This window comes from Gavia stellata, unplaced genomic scaffold, assembly GCF_030936135.1.
Source record: "Gavia stellata isolate bGavSte3 unplaced genomic scaffold, bGavSte3.hap2 HAP2_SCAFFOLD_34, whole genome shotgun sequence".
NCBI classification, from domain to species: domain Eukaryota; kingdom Metazoa; phylum Chordata; class Aves; order Gaviiformes; family Gaviidae; genus Gavia; species Gavia stellata.
Genome location: NW_026776320.1, coordinates 4362989 through 4380375, shown reverse-complemented (window position 1 = coordinate 4380375; position 17387 = coordinate 4362989). Strand labels below are relative to the sequence as shown.

At 43.9% G+C, this 17387-nt stretch overlaps 1 protein-coding gene across 1 annotated transcript in view; it reads left to right on the top strand.

Annotated features, from left to right (window-relative positions):
- The window catches only part of LOC132320869 (E3 ubiquitin-protein ligase TRIM36-like), a 31762-nt gene extending 18519 nt beyond the window's left edge, over positions 1-13243 (top strand). Inside the window, exons 2-11 of the mRNA XM_059834494.1 lie at positions 1322-1555; positions 3385-3394; positions 4798-5123; positions 6578-6724; positions 7830-7925; positions 8866-9119; positions 9781-9905; positions 10460-10753; positions 11057-11354; positions 12889-13243. Coding sequence (XP_059690477.1) covers positions 1322-1555; positions 3385-3394; positions 4798-5123; positions 6578-6724; positions 7830-7925; positions 8866-9119; positions 9781-9905; positions 10460-10753; positions 11057-11354; positions 12889-13243 — 2139 coding nt within the window. The remainder of the gene's footprint in view (positions 1-1321; positions 1556-3384; positions 3395-4797; positions 5124-6577; positions 6725-7829; positions 7926-8865; positions 9120-9780; positions 9906-10459; positions 10754-11056; positions 11355-12888) is intronic.
- Positions 13244-17387: the final 4144 nt, after the last annotated feature.

Here is a 17387-nt window from a genome sequence, read left to right as displayed (position 1 = left end):
CGTCCTTACCAGTCCATTCTCCCCCCACCTCGGTTAAGTAACATGTTTCAGTTTGAATATACAGACTGTGCATTACTGGCATTATCAGAATCATTTCAAGCACAGTGTTTTGTATTTTTATGAAGGTGGTTTCTAAAGTAGATGTGAAATAACATCTTTACATGTGTTCTCTAGTTCTTTGCAACACCAGGCGTGCAGAAACATCACGGGCGTGGCCGCTGCCGCTGCGGGCGTGGCCGCCCCGGCGCCGCGCCCCTGGTGCCCGGGGGGAGCCTGGGGACGCGGCCGCCGGGTCGGGGTTTGTCGTCCCCTCCGCTGTTGCGCCCTGTGCTGCGGGGGGGCGGAGGGGGCGGTGGATTGGGGGGTGTTTGCCCCCCGCGGTGTGCGCCGGCAGCCTCGTCCCTGCCCGGCTGGGAGCGGCACCGGCGGCAGCCCGAGGTGCTGGGGCGGCGGGCAGGGCTGGCCCCTAGATCTTCAGACGGGGCTCGGTGCTGGCGGGGGAACCGCATAAATAAAGTCGGTCTGGTCTGGCGGCGGGCTGGACGGTGAAAACCCACCCGAGAGGGGACGAGCGGGCGCTGGGCAGCCGGTGTCCGCGCCCGCCACTTGATGCTTCGCTGGGTTTCGGTTGCCGTTGGCTCTCCCGGCAGATACTCCGGCCTCGGAGCGCAGTGCCAGATGGCTGTGGGGTCCTTAAATTACTGAAGAGCTGCACAGATCCACGGGCGGCTCTTTGTGCAGGAAATAAATAAACAAACAGATAATGTTCCGGACTGGAACTATTAGCCTAACGAAGTCAAGGCAGTTCCAGTGCTTAAATGTGGATTACACGGCGGGAAAGCCTGTTGTTTAACCAGTCTGACACTTAATTTCTTTTTTCTCCCTCCCCCACCCCCCCTTCTTGAAAAGCGAGCGAGCGAGCTGAGTTAAACATATGGATTCCTATTGTTAAGAAGTATGGTTGCTTTCGTTTCACTAGGTCCTTGAGTGGAATTAAGACTACTCCCCTCCTCTCCTTTCCTCCCCTGCAAGGCAGACATGACCTAAAGATGAACCGAGTTTGCCTAGTGGCGGTGTTCATTTCAGTTGAAAGGAATGTTGTCAGTGCTTTCATAAATGTTAATTGAGATTTGTTTGCAGCGTTAACCAGCGGAATGCCTCAAACCAGCTAGAATGTGCGATTCTAGAATAGAACGATTATTCTAGAGAGCTGGGCTTTTGTGACATACAGACATACAGCTGTGCAGTAAGTCTTGCTGGCTCACGTTTTCTGCACTTACACTTGTTTTTCCCTCTTTCTGTCATGAAGGTTACCATTAAGGGTATCGAAAGAGAGCTCATCTGCCCAGCATGCAAGGAATTATTTACCCATCCACTGATCCTTCCTTGCCAGCACAATGTCTGTCACAAATGTGTGAAAGAAATACTCTCTGCATTTGAAGACTCTTTTGCTGATGGAGGCTCTGAATCCTCTAATCAGAGTAGCCCTCAAATTCAAAGCTCTTCTTCCAGCATGGACAGGATTAGTAGATCAGGTACGTATCGGAATTTTTGCGTGTTTTCCTTATTTTATGTGTTCGACTGACTTGAGCCGAATTGCGTCTGCATTGGTAAAATGTCTTCCCGGTACTCCTGATGCAGTTAAAGAGATGACTTAGGGATAGTGCGAGTCTTGTTCATTCTGTGGCGAGAACAATGGGAATATTTTTAAGGACAGTGCACTCTATTTCATATATAATAGATCAGTCTTTGTGGCGTCCTGTAAATCTTTGTAACCATTGTATTTGTTTATTCCTGTATTTCAGTTACATTGAGATGCAGTAGCATCACGTTCAATAGCGTCGCTGTTGAGGTGTAGATTTCAGCAGTTTTATTGCCTGTCAGTGGTACTGTTGAGGTGGTTCTCTCAGGTTTCGGCCAGCCTAAATTGAGTAGTTCGACTTCCTTCTGAGCCTCTGCAGACTTTGCAAATGATGGTTTTGTCCTACCCAATTCATTACGCTTACAATAAATCATTTTCCATAGATGATGGTTATTGCACGGTTGCAGAATTGGGAGACAGATGACTGTAAGAAGACTGCGCTAACCGCCTCTTCCAGTGTGGTCTGCTCTGGAAGCTTTAAGGAGCACTCCTCATGCTCTTTGTGATGTCACACTAGAAAGATTCTTACAGCTGTTGTGTAATCCACAGATGAGTTGTTCTTTTACACAGATACATCGAAAGTACTTCTTGAAAGAAACCTCATCTTGGCTTTTAGGCTTCCTTCTGACGTAACTGTCCACTTTAAAACCGCAGTCCGCAGTGATCTGGAAGAGTCGCCCACAAGACAAACCCTAAAGCTGTGTCTTGTATTTCGTATGTTACTAACGTTCATCATCCCCTTCCCAGTTTTCAAAGCTCAAATATTTTATTTCACCCACTTCTTTTAAACAACTCTTGAGTTGTTAGTACTGGTACTCTTTCAGGATCAGTTTGATAAGCAAATGCTGTGTTTGCTGTAGCTTGGCAGGTTGAGGCTTGCATCATTTGAGGGAATCCCCAAACGAAATAACTAGTTGTCTTCATTACAGTCCTGTTTTCTGGATATGGGGTGCACAGCCCCACAATCACTGTTTAGCTCTGCATACATTTCAGCTGCTTTCTCAGCTCTCTCTACCTGCAGCGTTATGTGAAGTTTGAACGAAGAGAGCCCACTGGTGACTGCCATCTCCCAAATCCAAGTCTAGTCCCTTTTTTCCTCAGTAAGCATGATGTTCTGTCACGGCATTGTATGCATGGACTGAAGCGGTCACCGGTTTCCGCTGCAGCTGTCCACTACGTGGTTTTACAACGTGGACATCAGGGCACCAGGTTGGGTGCCTAAGGAGTAGTGGGCGCACCGTGGGTGACCTGGCCTCCTTGTGAGAACTGTGGCTTGCCAAGTGTGGGAGTATCAGACAGGCTGTGCGTGGGGACCAGGCCCCCCATGCTGCTTTCAGCAGTGTAAGTAAGGAGGTAATCCTTAATCTTCCGTGGAAAGCTGCCCTCCAGCTTGCTCTCTGTCGGGCAGTAGAAACAGTGATCTAGCATGATGGGGTGCGCAGGCAGTGCTGTGGCACCGTCCACGCTGTGCACAGAGGAGGCAGAGCTCCCTTGGGAACCTGACATTTAGATGCTACTAGATGTCACCCATACTGTTCTGTTAATGCAGTCTAGCTGTTCTGCTCAGAACCTACAGAAAAGCATAAGACCAGCCGAGTTTGAGACTGACATTTATTCATGCTCTGGTTGTGGCTTCTTAGCTGATAGTGATGCATAACTACCATGGGGTACTTTTTGAAGATTTTTAAAGGAACTAGTTTCTTACAGGAGTGTTGGTTTGTTTTTTTAAAGAGACTGGAAAGGGCGTGAGAGGTAGGGAGGTTTTGGATTGTTGGGTGAAGCACCCACAGAAGAGTGACACAAGGCAAGTGTCTTTTGGATAGCATCAAAGGACACTTCAAAAAGAAATGAAGCATCAACATTTCTGATGGGAAGATCCTCACTAAATACAGATGGGACCAAATTTCACTTTCTGAAGAAGAACCAATTTCAACACTAAGAATTCAGCTTGAAGTCATACCTCTCTCTATTTACAAATTAGTTATACCAACATGCAGTCATCTCAAGGGGATCTTAAAACCATGCTCCAGCTCGAGAGAATGGTTTTTTATTTCTTTGTAAGGGGAGGCTGGGAGGATACATGTTAAGCCTAAACACTGGCTTAACCTGCTTCAGTAATACATAAAGGACTAATTTTGATAGTTGTGCCCTGTGGGTTCATGAGTGAGACATGGGGATGCACTCTCTGTTTGATAGCCTCAAGAATGTTACCCTGTAAATAGTTTTTGGGTCTGTGTGAGCCATCCCCTGGAACAGGCTCCAAAGAATCCCTAGGCTTGCGACTTGACTTGAGCCTTGGATCACTTTATTTTGGAGAAGAGGGGAAATTTGTGCATAGCTGTTTCGTAGGAGTGCAGCTTCTCTACTGTCCCCTTTTGAAATGAAAAGAGATAAGCTGTACCCTTGTGTAACCATGCAGATCTGGGGTTCCCCAGTTCAAGGTAGAGGAATCTCTCAGACATAACCGTCTCAGCATCCCCTTTGGTGTGCGGGGCTTACTTAGCAGCCCTCCTTTATCAAGGCTGTTCAGCGAGGGCCAAGTCAGCCTCTACGTATTTTGACTGAATGATTTGGCTGAGATTTCGTACTGGTGATATCTAGTTCTCTTGTTTTCCTCTTTATATTTTTATGATGCCTCTTGGGGTAAGCCAGATAAGTTTGACTCGGCCAAAGCAAACTTCAGGGAGCTCCAAGTTGGCTATATTTGTCTGGGAATAACCAGTCTCACTCTGGGAATAGACATCTTACACTTCAGCGTGTTACGAAGCTGTTGCTCTCTATGTGGGCAGCCAGTTAGCCTAAAACCAACTGGTTTCCGGAAGGTTTTGTGTTTAGTCTTTTGAAAGGCTGCGGCTTGAGTGCATGCAAAACTAGACGAAGAAGATAGGATTGGAATAGCTAAATTAACCTTACCGTAGAATTAAGTTTTAGAGTAGTAGTTTGTAATGCCCCCTGAACTCAGACATTACACTACCTTGTCATGGCAAATGTATTCTCTTTGGCTTGGCAGAGTGCATATGAATTGGTATTGTACTGGTTTGGATGATGTGCTAGGATAGTTTGAAATTGGTTCATAAATTCCTGTGCTTCTCCCTTTAAAATCTAAACCTCTTCTGTTTACACTCCTCCTAAATCAGGATTTGGTGTCTACACAGGCAGAAAACGTAATTCACTGACTCCTAGATCGAGTCTGTTTCCTTGTCCGGGTTGCCAGCGGGATACTGATCTCGGAGAACGTGGCATCAATGGCTTATTTCGCAACTTTACTTTGGAAACCATTGTGGAAAGATACAGACAGGCAGCCAGGGCAGCCATTGCTATTATGTGCGATTTCTGCAAACCTCCACCTCAAGAGTCCACAAAGAGCTGCATGGACTGCAGGGCAAGCTATTGCAACGAATGTTTCAAAATACACCATCCTTGGGGAACTGTGAAAGCCCAACATAAACATGTAGGACCAACCACCAACTTCAGACCCAAGGTAAGTATCCCGTATCTTACAGAATTTGGGTTGCAGCATTTGCATATAGCTTCAGACATATCTGTGCAATGGTAGTTGCTTTTTGGGACCGTTGTTCCTTTTTTGACTATTGCTGTTATTCATTGAGTGAACCATAAGCTTTTGTTCTTGCTGACAGCATGACTGCAGTTTTGAACATGTCTGCCTGCACAGATGATTCTCCTGGAAGTTTCCTTCCCTCCTCGCACCTCCCCCCGAATCCAGCAGTCAATGACAATGGGATAGCTTATTGCATATTCTGCTGAATGACAGTCTTATGTACCAAGGTGCTAGCGAGACTGGTGTCTTTGGGCTTTTCACCATAGACTAAGATAACATTTGGGGCTTGAGAGTTGGTTTCAGAGATGGTTTGCAATTTTAGCTTAGTGTGTCCATATTTATGCTACTCACTTCTATTTTTGAGCCCTTTCCTGTCCTTTCTTGTATGTGTGTGCGTGTGTTAAAAGATGATGCTTTTAAAGCTTGACTGTTGGCACTGATGTCGTGTTCTCCTCCTTGACGTGACACTGAAAAGCTTTCTCAAGAGCTTCTCTTTGGTAACATGGAGTAGATGGACCCAAATGTCTTTCAGTGCTCTGGAATGAGGCAAAGCATTTCTTTTTTTTTAAAACACACACGCACACATGTGCACAAGCACACCCACCCACACCCACCCACCCCCTTTTAGACGGTTTTATCTGTTGCTTGAGCTTGGAGTTGAGCAGCACTTTTTTTGCCTCTTCGAGCAGTTACTTCAACGTGTTCAATTTTTGAAAGATTACTTTTAGCAAACACCAGCTTTTTCGCAATGCTGTTTAAGCTGGTACTGGAATTAACGCTCAGCATGAACAACTTGTAATTGGAGTCAGACAGAAAAAATGAAACACTGGAGCCTTTTATCTTTAAAATGACTGTGACTGGGGGTGTGGCTGCATTTCATCTGTTGCTCCAAGAGCAATGGCTATGTGGCTGATCAGAGTCTAGCTTAAATTTAAATCATTACAGTATTATGTCAACTCCTGCTTTAAGACAGTTCGTAGTTGTTTCAAGAGATGCTGGCATGGACACAGTTGAATTTGACAGCGTGGCTGTGTTATATATTGCATTTACAGCTCTGAACAGGAGTGTAGGGAGCTTGAGGCACGCAAACAACTTCAGGGATTAGCAAAATGGTTGATTGCAGTATGGAGGCTACATGATGTGTACACAGACATCGCTACAGGTTTACTCACTGTGAACCTCGTGAAACTGTGTGTGTTCATCTGCTGGCTTTCACTGGCATAGACAAATATAAAAGGTGGAAGATAAACTGAATATAAAAAATCCACTGATGAAATCAGATGCTGCTGTGGGGTGATTTAGTGTTTTGATGGTTTGTTGAGCACCTCAGTTTTTGGAAGTACACCTGCATTCTCTCTGCTCTCTTTTTTTTTCAGATTTTGATGTGTCCAGAACATGAAATGGAGAGGGTAAACATGTACTGTGAAATCTGCAGAAGGCCTGTTTGTCATCTTTGTAAACTGGGTGGATGTCATGCAAACCATAGAGTAACAACCATGAGCACTGCCTACAAAACCCTTAAGGTAAAAGTAAATATTGTTGGACCTGGCCTTAAGAAGGGGAAAAGTACTGAGCTTCTGGTGTAAGGGCAAACTCCCTGTGGCAGGAAGCCAGGATGTGTGTTTAGAGGACACTGAACCAGTCATGAGGCATGCTGTTGTGCAACATCTGTTAATATCTATATTAGTGCGACATAGCGCACTTCTGAGAAACTGTATTTTCTATGAGGCTTGAAACATAACCTCTTAAAAGTCCTTCCACCTTGTTTTAGCCAACTAAAGTATAGCAGTACTGACCAATGCAAAAGGTTTAAGCAGTTTATACTTTACAATCTAGCTTTTTTCAGGTAAGTGTCCTTGTGGCTTGGATTAGCTGATACTTCAGAAGCACTCCTGAAAAATTTGCATTGGAAGTATCTGTTGGGACCTTGTATGTTTCTGAAGTTGCATAGCTGTTAATTCGCAGTACAACAGGGAAGACTTGCAAACATTGCTTTGTTGTTAAAGAATGATTGCTTCTACCTCCTCTTCTTCCTTTTCTTCCTCTCTTGCTCACAAGAAAAAAAAAAAAGGGGGGGGGGGGGGCGGAGGGGGGGAAGACCAGACCAGCCTGCCTTGTGCTCTTTGGCCTCCTTGCCTGTTTGCAAGGCTTTTCCTGTACAGCTGTTAACTCTTGCAAGTCAGGAAATGCAGAGACACTCCTAAGTTCATGCTTTGAACCACTCATTCTTCTAGCAAATCTTACTACAAACGAGTTAATAACTAACGTGGCTTTTCTGTAAGTTTTAGTAACGTCCTGAAGCCTCATGTTCCTAGCCTAAGAGAAGGTGGCACTTGTGGCTGGGGAAGACTGAGCCAGCTGAGGCTGTTACCTCTTGTCCTTAGAGGCTGTTACCTCTTGTCCTTAGAGGCTGTGCCCCCAGTCCTGCCCACATCAGTGGCCTGATGTCCCTGTGCAGTCATTGCGGGTCACTGAGCAATTCTCCGCAGGGTTGCTGCTCATAACTGGTGGCAGGCTGTTGTCCTTGTAACTAGATAAAGCGAGTGCTAGCTGGATGACCTGCCTGTGCTGGTTGTCGGTTTGGGTGGGATACCCTTCTTCTGCTAGCTCGCTGTTTTGTTTTAACAGGAGAAGCTTTCAAAAGATATTGAGTACCTCATCAGTAAGGAGAGCCAGGTGAAAGCTCACATCACACAGCTGGATCTGCTGCTGAAAGAAACAGAGGTAAGAGTGTCTTCCGTGTTGGCTGGGGATAGCCCTTGCAGGGACACAGCAGAGACTCAAACTGTTTTCACTGAAGTGTTTCAAATCCTTTGGCTTTTTTCAGTTAGCCAGTAAAACAATTTCTGAACAGTTTGTGTTAGTCCTGAATCACAAATGGTAAGACCTAATCCTGACAGTGTTGGAAATATGGGCAACATACAGAGGGAAGTTAAGTTTTGGGTGCTGCTGTAAATTTAATTGAAAGAAAGCTTGTTTGATACCTTAATCAAAGAGAGGTGGGTTAGACTTACAGCTCTTGTGTATTAACGGTGCTTCACAATTTACACTGGCTGTTTGCCGCCTTGAGGATGTTGCAATAAAGTCAGAATGAAGAGTCAAATCTCCCTGCAGAAGAGTCAGAGCTGGGAGCTCACGTACAAGCTGAAAAACACAATGGCAGAAATTGCAGGAGCTCCTGGCCCTGCCTGTATCTTGATAAAGATTGTCTCTGTGCTTTGTAGTTCCTTTTATCCAGGGCACTAGTTAGAGGTGACCCTACAGTTCTGAGGGCATATGTGAGAAGCTGGGCTGGACCCCCATCTCAGTGTGGTTGGGGAAGGTGGAGGAGCACCTAGCTCTTGGGCATGAAGACTTCAGAAACTGACCTGTTTTCACAGTGCTTTTCCATGAGCTGTTTAGACACATGCTATGCGTAACTCAAGACATAATCAGAGGAATACTTTCCTGCTCTTCGTTCTCTGTGTTGATCCAGTAAACGCTCACTAGCTTGGGTGCAGTGCTGATCACATTTTCAGTGCTGATGGGCATAACAAAGCTCATTAGTCTTGTCTGTCAAATGGATGACTAGATTGCTGTGATACCTTGAACAACTTGAGGTATGTTTCTGTAGACAGCCACAGTGCTGTGGAATCTGTCTAAAATGTCTTTCGTTCCCTCCTAGTGCAACAGTGAACGAGCTAAAGAAGAAGCATCTCAGAGCTTTGAGAAATTATCTCATGTCCTAGAAGAGAAGAAGTCCGCAGCTCTTAGGGCAATTGAAACTTCTAAGAATTTAAGGCTGGAAAAATTGCAAACGCAAGCAGAGGAATATCAAGGGCTCCTGGAAAATAATGGCCTTGTAGGATATGCTCAAGAGGTGCTTAAAGAAACTGATCCATCTTGTTTTGTTCAAACAGCAAAACAGCTTCATGACAGGTATCTTAATTATCTTCTGTTTGAAGTACAGATACTGTTCCAGGATGTCTGGTCAGTCATATTCTTTTGACACCTGCTAGCAAAGTACTGAATGCAGTACCTTGTATTGCAAAGGCTCAGAGATGGTCCCAGTACCGTTCAGTAGAAATTGCTACATTACAGTGTGCGTTAAGAAACAGCAGTCAGGAGGGGCTCTGTCCTGTGACAACACGTGGCCTTGTTCAGTAGGACTGCACTGGAAGGGTAGCCCATTCAGCTCACTGACACATTCCTTTGCTCAGAGATTGTATCGGGTATTTGCAAGTTAATCTAACAGGTCTCTTCTGGCTTTAAAGTCTTTGATCTTAATAGCTGTTCTCCATTAGCGCTTCACATCTATTTTGTTCTTTGAACATAATGCCCCAAATTGTTAAAATGCTCTACCAGCTGAACGATTACCTCTTCATTATCTTTACACTGATACCTTTACACTGCTGTACAAAAGACCTTAAATTTTGCATTTGAATTCTGTCTAGAGAGACAGAAATTTCTGGGAGACATCAGTAAGTACATGAAAACAGCACTTTTTATAAAGCAAAACCTAGCATTTTTAGTTTAAGGAATGCACACATGTGAATTCCCTTTTCTCTGTTCTGCCATCCCTTTGCTTCTGTGCTTTCAGAATCCAAAAAGCTACTGAATCTCTGAAGAGCTTCAGGCCAGCAGCTGAAACTACTTTTGAAGACTTTGTGGTGGACATAGCTAAGCAAGAAGAGATCCTTGGTGACTTGTCCTTCCATTCCAATGGTAAATTGCGAGAGCATCAGGTCTTTCTCAAGTTACGACTTGAAGGGCTTCTCTGGAAAGAGGCAAAACTTATGCAGGGCTGCAGCTGCAGAACTCAGTCTTGTGACTTGCATTGTCCCTTCTGTCTCTGTGATCCACAAGGCATTACCTGGCAGCAATGCTAGCTTCAGCTTTGAAAAAGAAGCTAAGATGCCGTTGCATTCAGTACCAGTTTACATTGGCTTCCAAAACATTGTAGTTAAGTAATACTAGGTCTTCCTAGAAGCTTTTTGTTAACATGACAGAAAAGAATAGGCTTTTAGATGCTTTTTTAGCTGCCAGCAAAAATAAATAATACAACTTTCGAAGTAAAAACAGAAAGTAAGGGATTTATGTAAGTGCATGAATGGAACCATCCTCATCTGTACTCTTTAACGGATTGAGTCAGATTTCTGCCCCCACCCCCACCCCCCCCAAGTGCTATAGCCACTCAACAAAGGGCTTGTATGGTTAATTCTAAAACAACATATATCTAAATTTGAGGGTTTTTTTCTCCTGAATCTCTGGCATTCCAGGTCTAGAAATACCAGAAATCAATGAAGAGCAGAGCAGAATGTACAACAAAGCTCTGATCAGCTGGGAATGCCCTGGGAAGACAGACTCAGCTGATATCTATGTTCTTGAGTATCATAAGCTTAATGGAGAAGAGGAGAGTGCGACGTGGCAGGAGATCAAAGTTTGCAGCAAGAGCAAAGTAATATCTGATCTTGATGATGACAGCTCCTATGCCTTTAGAGTTCGAGGATATAAAGGGTCCATCTGTAGCCCTTGGAGCCGAGAAGTTATTTTGCGTACGCCTCCAGCTCCAGGTATTGGGTTTTCTTCTGTCCACAAGGTGTTGAATCTGTGTCTGTCGGTGTTAAGAGCTGTAGGTGGTTTCCAGTAGTTCCCAGACTTCTACTCTACTGTTACCGGTTGCGTAAATGTTTAGAAGCACTGTTAACAAACAGGTTAAGTAGGTGGCGTGCTGAGACCGTTTTAGCTTGCATGACGTTCCCGGTAGCCTTATAAAGTGAGAAATTCTGATGCCAGCATGACTTAAAATGTAGTTTATAAGCACAGAAGGCCAAATACTTAACTAAGAGGAAATTTTTTTGGATACTGTTTTTCAGTTTTCAGTTTTCTTTTTGATGACAAATGTGGGTACAACAGTGAACATCTCCTGCTGAACCCAGGAAGAACCTCTGTGGAAAGCAGGGCTGGATTTCCTCTACTGCTGGGATCTGAGCGCATGCAGGTCGGATGCTACACAACCCTGGATTACATCATTGGCGACACCGGGATTGCCAAAGGGAAGCACGTCTGGGCTTTTCGTGTGGAAGCCTATTCATACCTGGTGAAAGTGGGAGTTGTTTCTAGCAACCAGATACAGAAATTGTTCCATAATACCCATGATGTGACCAGCCCAAGGTAAATTGCAGACTCTTGCTCAATACATGTTTTATATAAGGAGATGGCTTTTTAAAAAATAAGTTAAGAGTGAGTCTGGTCGCAATTAGTACACAAGGTGAACCTAACTAGTGGAAAGTAGCTTGAAGGATATGCTGTAAGCAGGTTGTCCTGTTCATCCCCTGCTATTAGCAGAAAGGTGTTGTAATTATCCAGAGTCCTATTTTCATTCTTTTTGGGAAAGAAAGGAGGTTCCTATAGATGTCAAGATGTGCCAGTTAAAGCAAGAAGGTAAAAAAAAAGCATCACTTGCAAGATTGAAGCAATGTTTAATTGTCAATAGTAAGACTCTGCCTTAATTTCCTTAGCATACTAGGTTTGGCAGCCATTCAGAGGTACAATGTTCACTGTGTGTATCTGTGTATCTTTGCTGTAGCTTGCGTCACGGTGGATTCCAAGTCACTGGCTTATCCCAGGCTATACACTTGCATATGGTACTGGAGTGCTACTGATCCCAAGCCAAAGTACAGTGGACAAACCAATAAAAAGATTTCAGCTCTGAAGTATGGTTGTAGTAAGCCTGGATGTGTCTAGGAACTGCAGGCTGGGAAGCTATCTCCTGAGGACTCTTAACTTTTTCAGGAATGTAAAAAATGTATCAGCTTCCTCCTGTGTAACATACTGAAAGTGTAAGAACGCCTGTGTCTTGAGCTGCTTAAAGCCAGACGGAGGCTTTTTGCAAAGTGAGAAATTAGATCCTGATTTCCTGATTTCTTTTTCCTTATCCACACAAATACCTGGAAAACTTTGGCTGACACAAATCCAATCTCCCCCCAGACATCCCAAAAATGCAAACCTAGCTAGGGATTGTCGGCACAGAAGAATGTGTGCTTCTCCAGTGTGTCTTCATCTGGTGACAGAAGTAGGGGGCAAAAGCATGTAGACTGAACAAATCTGGCCACAAACTTTCCCCAGTAACCAGCTGGGAAACAGGGGCTCATGGAAACCTCCAGGCAGAGCACTTTAAAAAAAACCAAACCACCAAACCAAAAACTTAAACCACTACTTTTTGTGTTGTGAATTTTAAAGACAATGTAATACGGCAGTGGTGAGGAAAACTCATAGGACAACAGTAATGTTAAATGTATTTACTCGTGTCATTTAACATTATGTAAATGAAGTTAAACATAGCTTGTCTGTAATCATTAGTCATAGTCGCTAAATTACTTTTCAAGTTAACTAATTTGCTCTACCTGTAGGTTCATTAATGATTACCTAGCATGAGTACATTTAGATACATCCGCTCCTTAGTAAAGCCTTCTGTGGTCTTGTCCTCGTTAGCGTTTAGCTGTTATTTATTGTCTGAAGTGGCCCAAGTGAGTGTTCTCCACCTACTAAATGCGTCTTCCCTCCTGGCTTAGGTATATTTTTACCCCACAAGGTTTTGCAGGTGACCATGTGGTGTTTCTTGTCTTACAAAAATGTTTTCTCCAGTTCACATCACTGATCCCCCTTCAGAATTTGACAAAAGCAAATGGTTGTTTTTCTGTTCTAGGTACGAGCAAGACAGTGGTCATGACAGTGGGAGTGAAGATGCCTTCTTTGACTCACCACAGCCTTTCACACTGGTCACTTTAGGCATGAAGAAGTTCTTTATCCCCACAACACCTGCTGCCCCCAAGGATCCAGCGAGCAGAATCCTTCCCCTGCCATCGTGCTTGGGCATCTGCCTCGACTGTGACAAAGGCAAGGTGGGGTTCTACGACGCAGGCCGTATGAAATGCCTTTATGAGTGCGAGGTGGACTGCTCTGGCATAATGTACCCAGCATTTGCCTTAATGGGTGGTGCAGCAGTTCATCTTGAGGAACCTGTCACAGCAAAGTACGGGGAGTACCACGACGACATCTAGTGCAGTGATCTCTTCCCATTGCTGTTCTGAGGTGGAAGACGAGAGAGAGCAGAAGAATTCTACCTTAGTTTTCACTCCTGATTAATTACATTCTGTCCACATGTTGCTTACAAGCCTCTGGGTCATGCTTTTTTTAAACAAACGGTTCAGACACGTCCCACACTAGTGGGAAATGTTCTTCCAGGAACTCTCCTGCCTTTCTTGTGATCTGTGCAATGCTTTTCTCCACAGACTTTCTTCCCAGGGGGAAGCAGGGAAGAAGTTTGACTAGCAACCAAAATTACTCTTCGGGGGTAGAAATCTACCTTTTGTGTAACGTAAATCCTTACATAGTCAGTTTTGCATTTAATGAAATCAAAGCTGACAGCGTGTGATTGCCATTCTCCTTTCAAGAAATCTGCCTGAATGCCTCTGAGGGGTCAAATGCTTTCCAATTAACCCCTGAGCACCAGGGGTTGGGCCCTTCAGCACGAAATAACATTTGCAAAAATACAGTATAAAGCAGGGAGAAATCAGAACTGCAGCTGAACGTTTAGGTTTTATTTGGAAAGAGGAGGGTAAACTAGAATCTGATTGCATGTCATATACCTTTAATGTGACTGTAAGCTAAAACTCTAATTCTGACACCTGGTGTCGTGTAGTTGGTGGCATAATGGTAAGTTTCTTGACTCTTCCAGGCTTTTACTATAGGCTATATAAAAATATATAAAGTGCAATTCTACCTTAAACATCAGACTTACTTTAGAGTCCAAAATCAGAAGTGTTTGCATGTGTGAGTAATTGTACCTGGTATTTAGGCAAAAGCATATGAGTTACTGACATGAGTAATAATATGTGAACTTTAAAAAAAAAATCAGGTATTTCTTTTAATACTTGTTTCTATAAGTTAATTTTTGGATCTAGTAGCAGCTTGGTTTTTTAGTAAGAATGTTAAAAATGCACTGATTAAGTCCTGAGACCCGATTTCTGCCTTAAAGGATGTCTCACCTCAAATTTCTGTTCCTCTCCTTTTAAAAACTGTATCACATAGTAGTTTTGCGTAGAATCATAGAACCACAGAATGGTTTGGTTTGGAAGGGACCTGTAAAGATCATCTAGTCCAATCCCCCTGCCATGGGCAGGGACATCTTTCGCTAGATCAGGTTGCTCAAAGCCCTGTCCAACATAACCTTGAACACTTCCAGGGTTGGGACAGCCACAGCTTCTCTGGGCAACCTGTTCCAGGGTCTCACCACCCTCACCATTAGAAATTTCTTCCTTCTATCTAATCTAAATCTCCCTCTTTCTGTTTAAGCCCTCTTTATATATTGAAAGGCTGCAATGAAGTCTTCCCTGGAGCCTTCTCCAGGCTGAGCAACCCCAACTCTCTCAGCCTTTCTTCACAGGGAAGGTGTTCCAGCACTCTGACCATTTTTGTGGCCCATTTTACATCCCCCAGTCTGTACTGATACTGGGGATTGCCTGGACCCGAGTGCAGGACCTTGCACTTGGTCTTGGCGAATCTCACAGAATCACAGAATCACTAAGGTTGGAAAAGACCTGTAAGATCATCAAGTCCAACCATCAACCAACACCACCGTGCCCACTCATGAGGTTCACATGGGCCTGCTCCTCAGGCCTGTCAAGGTCCCTCTGAATGGCATCCCTTCCCTCTAGCGAATGAACTGCTCAGCTTGGTGTCATCTGCAAACTTGCTGAGGGTGCACTCAATCCCACTGTCTGTGTTGTTAATGAAGACACTAAATAATATTGGTGCCAGCACAGACCCTTGAGGGACCCCACTCGTTACTGGTTTCCACTTGGACATTGAGCTATTGACTATAACTCTTTGGACGTGGCCATCCAGCCAATTCCTTATCCATTGAACAGTCCATACATCAAGCCCATCTCTCTCAAATTTAGAGATAAGAATGTTGTGGAGGATCGTATCAAAGGCCTTACAGAAGTCCAGGTATATGACATCTGTAGCTCTTCCCTTGTCCACTCGTGCAGTCACTCCATCACAGAAGGTCACTAGATGAGTCAGGCATGATTTGCCCTTGGTGAACCCATGTTGGCTGTTTCTAATCACCTGCCTGTCTTCCATATGTCTTGACATATCTTCCAGGAGCATCTGTTAGGTGATCTTACTGGGCATGGAGGTGGACTGCATCTGTTTATAGAAATCTACGTAAAAAAACATTTGGGTACTTGCACTGTTAACTTGTGTTGTGGAAAAATAAGGCTATAAAGTGAAGGATGTTTCTTATACATACTTGGTGCTTTCTAATTTGGGGATATGCTTTCTAATTTGGGGATAGTGTTGCATCTTGATGAATGTGTGTGAAGTATGCTTACTAAGTACGTGTATACAGCTGTAGAGCTATGAAATGGGACCTGAAAATCACAATACACTTAAATGAATGTAGGTCATAATGCAAAACCTTTGTGTGCTTTGCTGTCTGAACTGTTGTACTGATCTGACCTGGAGTACTCCCCTCCAGTGTCCTCTCTCTTAAGCCCCTGTCCAGTGGCCACTGTCAGAAGAAATTGGCAGAAATGGTAATTGGCAGAAGTTCCATCTGCGACAGAGTGCGCCTGACAGCCCTTTTGGGGCTAGAAAGGCCCGGCAAGAGCAACTTCTTGTCTGGGTCTCACCCGCAAATGTTTCTGCCTTAGTAAGGCTGCGTGGAAGTACATTCCACAGCTTCATTATGCACTTGTGTCAGAAACACTTTGATGACCCAGGCAGCAGCTGTGAAGCAGTGGATATCTTCTGGAACTTCCTGTTGCAGGAGAAATGGCAAATTGTCCCTCGCTAGTTACCATTTAGGTAATTTCTTTTTGTAATAGATGGTTGTCATAGCCTTTCTTTCCTATTGTGCCCTCCCCTTCATGTTTCCTCTTGCTGGATGGAAGCCATTCTGTACTGGCGAGCATCCTGCTGCCCCTCTCTCTCCTCTTGCCTTCTGAGACTGACTGAAGGAGCCCTCCATACAGACACTCTGTTGTTGTGAAGGATGACAAAATGCTGGGTTTTCCTTCTTTCCATAGTCCTGAAACCGTATTTGCCTTTTTGGTCAATACCGAGTATTAAGCTGACATTTACCAAGTTTCTTCTGCAGTGTTTTCCACACAATCCTGATGGTGAGTTGTAAACAAGCTGTGCACATACAGGGTTTCCCCACCTGGTGTGTTATTTGGCATTTGTTAATACTGAGTTTCATCTGCTCGTTTACCTGGTCACTTAGTCCTGAGGGCCTCCTGCAGCTCTTCAGTCACTTCTAGACTTGAATGTTCCTGAGTAGCTTCATAGGTAACACAAACGTCATCATTCTTTTGTTGGCTTGCTTTTCCAGATCTTGGAGCAACTTCAGTTGTAGTCAGATGCAGCAAATCTCTTTCTGCTGTTAAAATTTATTGTTTCTTCCACTTTTTTTCCCCTCAGTCATTTATTAAACCATGACTAGCAAGTCAAGCACTGAGAACTTCTACATGTTAGTACACTCTGTTGAGTAGATGAGTCATGTTCTTGTGTGTGTGAGCCCAGTAGTCAAATAGACCCGGGAGGCAGGATTCTCTCTGCAGTAGCTGTGACTTCTCCCATTGTATAATCACCATTTGTCTGTTCATCTACCAAACTTAGTATTGGCTTAAAGCTATAGATGATAGGGTTGAACTTTCTCATTTGTTGTTCCCAGACCAAATCTCTTTCCACAGACAAATATATAATTTTTGATTCCTCAGCTTCAGAAACCGGTCTAAATTAAGGGTTTATGTCATGGTTAGCACGCCACAGTTCCACATTTGGATTCTTTAGAAGCATCTGGACCAGTACCACCAGGCTTTGGCCTTTCATTCTTTCATGGAAATACTCATAAACTGAACACTATCTTAGCTATGACGACACTCTCTCAGACTCATTTATTTTAAAAAGATTAAATTTTACTGGTTTGACAATATAGAAGTAAAAAATTAAAGATTTAGGGGTTTTTTTTCTGCTATAGCTTTATCTTACATTACTTTAAGATGTGCTCTGCTATGCAATTACTTATTCTCCTGGACAGAGACTGACGCCACTTTAAACATTTACCTACCTTTTGATATGTCTGTTTGTATCTATCTCATTCTGAGTTTAAAAATTGATTTGGCTTTTGGTGTCACC